General features: G+C 43.9%; 1 protein-coding gene across 2 annotated transcripts in view; it reads right to left on the bottom strand.

The window, feature by feature from the left end:
• The window catches only part of Elovl6 (ELOVL fatty acid elongase 6), a 97,304-nt gene that overhangs the window by 11,062 nt on the left and 76,774 nt on the right, over positions 1-9,468 (bottom strand). For both annotated transcript variants that reach the window (XM_013023725.1, XM_013023726.1), the window contains exon 4: positions 986-1,137. In XM_013023725.1, the coding sequence (XP_012879179.1) occupies positions 986-1,137 (152 nt within the window). The remainder of the gene's footprint in view (positions 1-985; positions 1,138-9,468) is intronic.

The following is a 9,468-nucleotide window of genomic DNA, read 5'->3' as shown; positions in this document are numbered from 1 at the left end:
CCCTGGGTTCGATTCCTCAGCACCACATAAGCAGAAAAAAAGCTGGAAGTGGTGCTGTGGTTCAAGCGGTAGGGTGCTAGCCTTGAGCTGAAGAGTGGAGGGACAGCGCCCAGGCCCAGAGTTCAGCCCCCATGACCACAAAAAACAAAACAAGAAATATACAAATATAACCAGTATTTTTTATTCATTTCTTCTTCAGGACCAAATTCTTTGATGGTTAAACTCCAACCACATCAGAGACCAGCAATTAGCGTTTGTTAATGAGAACTCCAGGATACCCAAACAAAATGCTAAATTTCCTAATATGAATCCTACTAACTCCAGGGGTGCAAGCAACCTTCGATATGTGACCTGGGAACATCCATGCAGTTCCTTTTCTCTGCGCTTCTAATATTAGCTCAGCTGCTAATGAGTCTTCCAGAGGGGGCTGTGGCTATTTTATAAATCCCCAGAAACAATCTATTTTTAAGAGTGCTTGAAAATTGGCTCATTGCATGTAAACGATGTTACTATTAATATACATGGCATAAAATTATCTAAAGGAGGATACAAAAGGAGAGTGAGAAAAAAAGTACAAGTCAATCAAGCACTCAAATTCACTCATTTTCCTGCAACCCACAAAGGAAAAAACACTTCTGACTGTGTACTTCTTCATTCTGTGTGTGTGTGTCCATGTGCATGTGTGCGCGCACGTAGGTATGCCAGTACTAGAGCTTGAACTACGGGCCTAAGCACTGTCCCTTAGCTTTTTTGCTGCAGGCTGGCACTCTACTAGAGCCACAGCTCCCCGTCTGGCTTTATACTGGTTAATTGGAGATAAGACTCCCTTAGATTCTCTGCCCAGGCTGGCTTCAAACCATCATGCTCAGATCTCAGCCTCCTGAGTAGGTAGGATGATGAGCTACCAGCATTCATTTTTAGTCCGTACTGTGGACATGTGGCTGGGAAGAGGAGGGGGTGGGGCGGAATGAGGGAAGGCACTCACCTAGTTCCGGTGCTTTGCTTAGCACAAAGGCGTAAGCCCAGAATTTGCTGATGGGTCCATTGTAAAAACCCTGGTCACAAACTGACTGTTTCAGTCCTTTGGTCATCAATATGTACACCATGTAAGCACCAGTTCGAAGAGCACCGAATGTACTTCATAATGAAAAGAAAAAAGAAACAACTGTTAGAAATTCAATTTACTTCTGACATCAAGCACACAAGAAGGGACTGGCAATCATTGGTAGGAAGGAGGCAGCATAATCACAATAACGTGCATTTACCTGAAAGTACCTCTGTGTGTGTGTATGTGTGTGTGTGTGTGTGTGTGTGTGTATACTTGCATGTGTGCCAGTCCTGGGGCTTGAACTCAGGGCCTGGGCGCTGTCCCTGATCTTTTATGCTCCAGGCTAGTGCTCTACCACTATAGCCACAGCTCCACTCTGTCCTTCTTACCTTCTATATTGTGTGAGTGAGGGGAAGGAAGTACAGGGGTTTGAACTCAAGACCTTAATTTTTTCCACCCAGGGCTGGCAATCTACCACTTACAGCTCCACTTTTGGCTTTTTTTGAGATAAGAGTCTCACAGGCTTTCTTGCCTGGGCTGGCTTCTAACTGTGTGTGGTCTTCAAATCTCATCTTTCTGCATAGCTAGGATTAAAGGCACAAACCACTGGTGCTTGGCTTTTCTAAAACTTTCTAATTTCAAAGAAATGTCTTCTCCAAGAGAAATGACCTAAGCCTTCCCAGGCAAGTCAACTGTCTCATTTGGAGACAAGGAATCGGATTGCACTGGTAAAGTCAGATAATAATGATTTTTGTTGTTGGTGTTGAATTGATTTCTTGTTCTGCCTTTACCTCACTAGATGTTGGAGATATATATATATATATATTTATGTTTTGCTTTTTTTGGTCCTGGGACTGTACCTGAGCTTTTCTGCTCAAGGCTAGTACTCTACCACTGAAGCCACAGCTCCACTTCTGGCTGTTTGGTGGTTCATTAGAAATCTGAGCATCACTGCCTTTCCTGTCTAGACTGGCTTTAAACCGTGATCCGCAGATGTCAGCCTTTCTGAGTAGCTAGGATTACCAGTGTGAGCCCACCCAGAGACAGCTAAATTTTAATACAAGAAGCTCCAGCAACCCCAATTTGGCTGCTTTGTTTGGCTGCGATGGAAGTTTACAGGAAAATCTGAATGAGGTACCACAGAACACTGTGCATTGCCAGTTGGATATAAATTCCTCCTTTCTTTTCCAGATTAAAGAACCCTTTCCTACGGAAGGAAAATCAACTTAAGATATGGTGTTAGCTATGGTGCTTGGCCCTATTGCCAATTTTGAATTATTTTCCTTATCTTTTCATTTAAAGAAATTAGGAGCAAATCTAAAGTGTCTCCATTAGTGTTAGCACTCCTGTTTTCCTTACCAGTCACATATTAGGGTGGGCATGTGACCCAATTCTCGCCAGTGAGGGAGCAGGTGTGGGTGAGGTAGGACTCTCCTGACCTTTAACTCACAGGGCCTGGAAATGAAGCCGCCATCTTGCAAATCTCAGACCTGCCTCCAAGGACAAGGCCAACTCAGGACAGGCCAAACAGTTTCTCCAGAAGTGACTGTTGTGGACAGCCAGCTCATCACTTTGATCCATCTCAAGACCTCTCGCTTTAGAGATAATGTATCTACTTTTCATATATCTGCTTTTCATAAAGCCCAAAGAAAGGAACATGCAAATAATGCCCTTTCATACAAATTGATCTCACTAGTCCCAGAGCTAGAATTCTTCTGAGTCAGCAAACGTTTTCTAGAAAATCACCTTTCCAGTGTCCTCACCACCATATGTAGAAACTGCAGTTTCTACTATTTGCTGCTAGGGTGTGTGCTTTGTCTTAAAGATCACGGGTAGTTCATCACCCATTTCTTTCTTTTTTCTTTTGGCAGTACTGGGGTTTGAACTCAGGGTCTCCTTCACATTTGCTTGTCAGGCACTGCCCCCAATAGTCCTTTTTGGCACTGATATATTTTGGATATGGTCTCACAGTTGGCTTTGGACCAGGATCCTCCATATACCCCTTATTCAGCTAGAACCACAGGCACGCAGCTCACTCCCGGGCTTGCTATAAGATGGGCTTGCTAATTACTTTGCCTAAGGTGGTATCAAACCTCATTCTATCTGATCTCTACTTTCTGAATTGCAAAGATTACAGGCATGAGCTATTGTGCTTGGCCATAGTCCTAATTTCGAATGGGTAATGCATAATGGCTTCCTTTCTGTTGTAATAGAAATCATTAGTCAAATTCTGGCCTGTTGGCTATGATCACAAGAGTTCTAGGAAGTGGGTCTGAATTTGGAGCCAATAAATATGGCATATACAAGTTGGAGGTTTAAGATGCCTGTGTGTGTGTCTGATTTAGCATCGTAGAACCAAAGCTCTTGGTATCACAGTGACATACAATAATGCTGACAATGAGTGCACACAACACATATTATTGTCTCGTATCTGGGCCTAAGCTGAACTGTGAACAAGGCTGACTCAGAGCAGAGGACAGTGGTGCTTGTCTGGGAGACCGTCAGTGCCAGCCATTGGTGCATTGTTGTAGGCTGACAAAGCTATTGCTGGGGTGGGGGGTGGGGGCGCCTCTCAGCCAATAGGATGATTGTTCCAGGTGGGAAGCCACCAGCTCTGGGCCCAGTACATCTCAGCCACCACCTCCTATGGAACTGGGCGGGGATTATGACAAACACACCTCACAGTGACATGTTACTTAATACCCTGTCAGGAGAGGAGCCATTCTCTCTTGCCAGCCTCACATTTCATCATGACCCAGGAGGCACCTCATGAGCCCCCACCCCCTTATTTTTGCTCAGAGGCAAACTTGTCTACAGCATTCACCCACTCTTTGGCTTAGGCCCAGTTTGAAAGCATTCTGAGCAGCTAACAAGAGCTTTGAATTGCAGAGCGAAGTCTTTGGACACACAAGGCTATGGGCACACCAGGATCACTTACTGGATTTGGGACCGGACACGCTGGGTTTTCTTTCATGTGGAATGAGGAGTCTATATAGCCTGCAAATTCCTTCTATGAGTTTTGTAAAGCACTGTTCAGTAAGGTGTTTAGTGTCAAGCTTCTGATATACTCATGCTCAATAATATTGTTTATGAATGGTTAGCAGGGCTTGTAATCCTAGCTACCCAGGAGGTTGCAATCTGAACATCAAGGTTCGAAACCAGGTTAGGCAGGCAGGAAAATATGTGAGACTTATCTCCAATAAACTACCCGTCTCCCCCCGCCCCCCCAGAAGTAGAGAGCTGTGGTTTATGTCGTAGAGTGCTAACCTTGAGCAAAAAAAGCTCAGGGATAGTGCCCAGGCCCTGAGTTCAAGCCCTAGGACTGGAATGCACACAACAAAAAGTTTATGAAAGGTTAAAGTTAATTATCCCTAAGTGAAAGTCAAGGAAATTGAATTCTAGAGAATTTGATTTGCCCTGATTCTCCCTATCATTGATATGAGAACTCTCATAGAATGTGTCTGCCTAGCTATCTCTTATCTACCTGCCTACCTACCTACGTATCTCTACTTCCAGAAATGTTGGGTTTATTACTAGGACCGCATCTATAATCTCAACTACTTATAAGACCAAGACAGGAAGATCATGAGTTTAAAATGGTCTCAAAAATAAAACAGCTATGGGTGTAGCCCAAGTGGGATAGAATGCTTTTCCTAGCATGTGCAAGACCCTGGAGTTCCTTAAGACAAAAGGAAAGAAAAAAAAGCAAGAGAAAAAACAACATTTCACCCATGTCTATGACCTGAGTTCGAGATCTGCCTCCTCCAAGTCTCCAGAGCTGCAGTGAGACCTTCATTCTCTGAACACTTCTGGGAATTTCTCGGAGGCCTAGGGAGGTTACTCCTTGCATAGAACCCAGAGTGAGGGCCAGAGACATTCAGGAAGCTCCACCTCTGGTGCCTCAACACCCCCCCCCCCTTGTATCTTGACTGACTGCTGTCTCACAAAAGCTGGCCATGCACCAACTCTATACATTGTCACTACACACTAATAAGTTCCCAAGAGGATTAGCAATGAGCGTTGCCCACAGTATGTCTGAAGGAGAAGCTGTAGAAAAGTAATTGGTTCATGCATGAGGTATATTCCAGTCAGATGACAAAGATTATTCTAAATGCAGAGCCTCAGACAAACTGTGAGTCTGAATTAGGGTGGCTGACTACGTCACATGCTTTTTCTTGGCTCACATATTTAGCTTTCTTTTTTTCTTTGTGAGACATTATCTAAGTTCTCCTGCCAAAGCCTACTCCAGATTATACCAGTAATGGGGTAGCAGAGTGCTCCGTTGCTATTCTCCATTGGCATAGGAGGCATTAAGGCCAGCTCTGACGGCCTCCCCACCGCAGTCCATTTGCCATGCAGGTGCCCAGATTAACCCTCCGGACAGTTCATTCAGGAAGGAGAGGCTCACAGCTGGGGAAAGGACCTACTATGGCTAGACTCATCGGACCTTGTCTTTGACTATTCTATCATTTTTATTATCTTTAAGTACTTGTACAAAAGGGTCATTATTCACCATGTCGGTTTCTAAGTACAATGCATCATGATGTTTCACAATTTTAAGATGAACCTGTTTAACAATGGCTAGTTTTAAAAAGTCTTATCTAAATAGGTTCCTGGCCACATTGATAAAACAATCACAATGGGACTAGGTACAGACTTACTAGTGAATTTTTCAGTGTGAAGTTAAGATGTAACACCACTCATTGTAGACCAGCCCTTGGATAACAAACTGGCATGAAGTCTGGGAGAGAAAACCCTGGTTCATTTATTGAACCAACACCCACTTAATCAACACCAAGTATTAGATATTGCAGAAGTCATGCGGAAGACAGAAAATTTCCATATCCTATTATAGAAGATAAGAAACCTGTCAACAAGCACGTGTGTGTGTGTGTGTGTGTGTGTGTGTGTGATAGGAACAATTGATGGTGATGACAAAATATTAAGAGGGTAAATGTATATGGTTGAAATTCCTCTCTAGATAGACAGTTAAACATATGTTGGAACACTGGCAATGTAAGTTTAGAAGGCTTTCATTGTAACTTTCATTTCATCTTTGAGTTGTGTTGAAGAGTAAGAGATGTAGTTAAGTCTTCTTCACACCCAAACTTTGACTGTTGAGTTCTGACCATTTATCTATGTGAGGAAAGACTTTCTCGCTCTCTGTTCTGACCTTCCCATTTTTATTGCCCTCTGAAAGTTAAAATGGAAGTACTTCAGCCATGACTTTAAGAATGCCAAAATTCTGGGGCTGGGAAGATGACTCAGTGGTAGAGTGCTTGCCTTGCATGCCTGAGGCCCTGGGTTCGATTCCTCAGCACCACATAAGCAAAAAGAAAGCTGGAAGTGGTGCTGTGGTTCAAGTGGTAGAGTGCTAGCCTTGAGCTGAAGAGCTGAGGGACAGCACCCAGGCCCAGAGTTCAGGCCCCACGACCGGACCCCCCCACACCAAAAAATAAAATGCCAAAATTGTGATCGCAAAGGAGAGGACCTTGGGTATAAATCTTCAATCATTCTTTCAACTATTTTCACAGGACCACAGAGTGCACGTGGAAATAAACACTTCTACACTCCTTTACTGGCTCTTGTACAGATTTGAGAATTCAAACATGGCGCTTAAGGTCCTTGTATTCAATATGGCCAACCACATTCAGTCTCTACTAACTCAGTCACTGAAGCTGCCATTATTTGTAGGATTAGGCAATAAAAATGTCTCTCCTATCTTCCAATCAAATGAAAGAAAGGCGTGAGATTTTTCACCAGCTTTCAAAACAAGGCCATACCTCACCCAACAGTAGCAACTCTTCTCATAAACATAGGAGAGGTCACCAAGTTTCTGATAACAAGACCTGAACTGCCAGGTCCTAGAGCTGGACAAAAACCCAATCTTAGTTTGATGAATAAGATCTTATATTACTTGATCTATTAAGCTTCAACACTACTTACACAGATTTCATCTACCTGTATAAAGCTACCCACTGGTAGCTTCCCCTTGGCCAGAGACCTGTGGCAGGTAGCCACTCTCTGGGTGTCAACTCGCTTTCCAGCTGGCAAGTTTTTGTTCCTTTAGAAGCACTGTGATTGACAGCACCAAGTGGGCTCCACATATAAAGAATGCTACTGAGCAAATACAAGACGAAATGGGTTTCTAACCACATGTTAATGGACATGGTTATCCCTGTTTTATAGATAAAGAAATGGGCAGACACGTCAGTGGACTGGCCCAAGGACTCAGTTTCTGTGTAGCCAACTCTTCTGGCTACAGCTCAGTACCTGAGAGCTGTTCCTGAGACCTCGTCACCAGGCTGTGGGTTTGAGCATGGCTACACATTACAACTACTGGTCGTATTAACAACTGTAACACTTGGTACACAGCTTACACCAATTGGACCAAACCTGGGAGTGGGGCGGGCCTGTGGGTCCTAGCAAGCGGTTACCGGTGCCCTGGCAATGTTGTCCTGCAGCTGGCCTATTTGATGGAGTTGCCTCTCTGTGATTCACTGCTGTCTCGGATGGGCACCTTCTCTCTGAAATGTAAGCCTTGGAGTTCTAAATGTTGACGCATGCCTCCGGGTGGTTGGGCTGTCTACTTCTGCTTCATCTCTCCTCAGCCACTGGCTTGCCACGATCTAAGGAACACTGAGGAGTTTTGCCCTTCAACGTCACCAGGACCCAACAATGCCGTCTGGTTCCACATATTCACGGTGACAACAGAGATAAAGCACTACCGTTACTGACTCTAATTGTGTTCAGAGGAAAACTGAGAGACTAGCCAAAGACAAAAAACAGCAAACAAAAACCTGAAATAAAGGTGGAGATAGTAAAGATTAATGTGGAAGCCAAAAAACTCATTAGAAGCCCAAAAGTGGTTAGTCATCATGTTTGTACAAGAAAGCTTTATTACTGGGGGGAGAGGAAGAAAGAAGAGAGGGGAGAAAAGAGACAGGGAGAGAGAGAGAGAGAGAGATGGGGGTGGAGGGTGGGGGGTGCGGCTCTTCATTCCCCAGGGAACACACCAATGACTAGGACAATAACAATTCAGTTCCAAGAGCAAAGCACTGCGCCATTAACCCCTGTACCAGCTTATCCAGCACCCAGGCTGCCCCAGGACAGGGAAGGCTTCTTTCTGAGGAATGATTAATGACAATTTGATTGGTCATGAAATTCATTTTACTACCGATGACATACTATAGGTCATGATTTATAAAATCTCTTTTGGCAGCCCAATCCAATCCATCAAGAAAATAAAAAAGAAGGAATGAAGAAGAGGATGAAGGAAAGAAGGAGGAAAACAAGGAGGGAGGAGGGAAAAGAGGGAGAAAGAAGGAAAAGGAGAGAGAATGAAGGAAGGGAAGGTGGGAAGGAAGACAAGTTATTGTGATCATGTAAAATGAGGCCCAGGGGCTGGGAATGTGGCTTAGTGGTAGAGTGCTACTCTTGAGCAAAGAAGCCCAGGCCCTAAGGTCAAGCACCAGGACTGGCAAAAAGCAGGCGGGGGGGGGACAAAAAAAACCATGAGGTCAACTGTAAACTTTTGTGATCCCCTATAAGTACCCATAAGAAAAAGAAAAGGCATCAACCATTAGATTTCTCCCCTTGGGCATATTAATCTAAAGATCCATTTGATGGGTTTTTTTTATTTGAAAAACAAAACCATTAGAGCTTCATCATCTTTTAGAACAGTACTTTATCACTCCTGAAGTTTTCATATTCATTCATAGTCACTGAATTACTAGAATGCCAAGGTGTAAGAGAGAAGGTAAAGTTAATGGACACTTATTCATTCAGTACAAATGCCTACCCTCATCCAAAAAAGCTTGGATTAGTTTCTTCTCCCTGTGCTAGTTACTTTATGAGGGTAGGTATGTGTTTGGCCAGTGACATAATTCCCTTGCAAGTACAAAGGGTGAGCTGTCTTTCTCTGTGGCTCAGTAAAACAAGGTGCTCCAGGTGATGGGTTATTTGGTTTTCTCGGAGGACCCCAGAGAAAGCCTTCAGGATTTGGTTTTGTTGGAAAGCAGCCTGATAATGTTTACATCAAAATCCAAGTCAAAGCTTTTCCCCTGATTGGTAAAGCATAAAAAACATATAGCCCCAATCTGCTCACAAAATAAATTTGAAAATAAAAGCCACAGTTAGTTTACCACTACAATAAAGAACATTGAGAAAGAGGGCTTAGATTGTCTCCATCAATAAACTCCTATAAGCAATCAAATCTATCATGCCAATTAAGTGTAAAAAATGTCTTTCAGGGCTGGGAAGGTGGCTCAGTGGTGGAGCGCTTGCCTTGCATGCATGAGGCCCTGGGTTCCAGTCCTCAGCACCACATAAACAAAAAGAAAAAAGGTGGAAGTGGCGCTGTGGCTCAAGTGGTAGAGTGCTAGCCTTGAGCTGAAGAGCTGAGGGACAGTGCCCAGGCC

This window comes from Dipodomys ordii, unplaced genomic scaffold (assembly GCF_000151885.1).
Source record: "Dipodomys ordii isolate 6190 unplaced genomic scaffold, Dord_2.0 Scaffold70, whole genome shotgun sequence".
NCBI classification, from domain to species: Eukaryota; Metazoa; Chordata; class Mammalia; order Rodentia; family Heteromyidae; genus Dipodomys; species Dipodomys ordii.
Note: the sequence above shows the minus strand (reverse complement) of the source record. Positions and strands in the feature narration are given on the sequence as shown.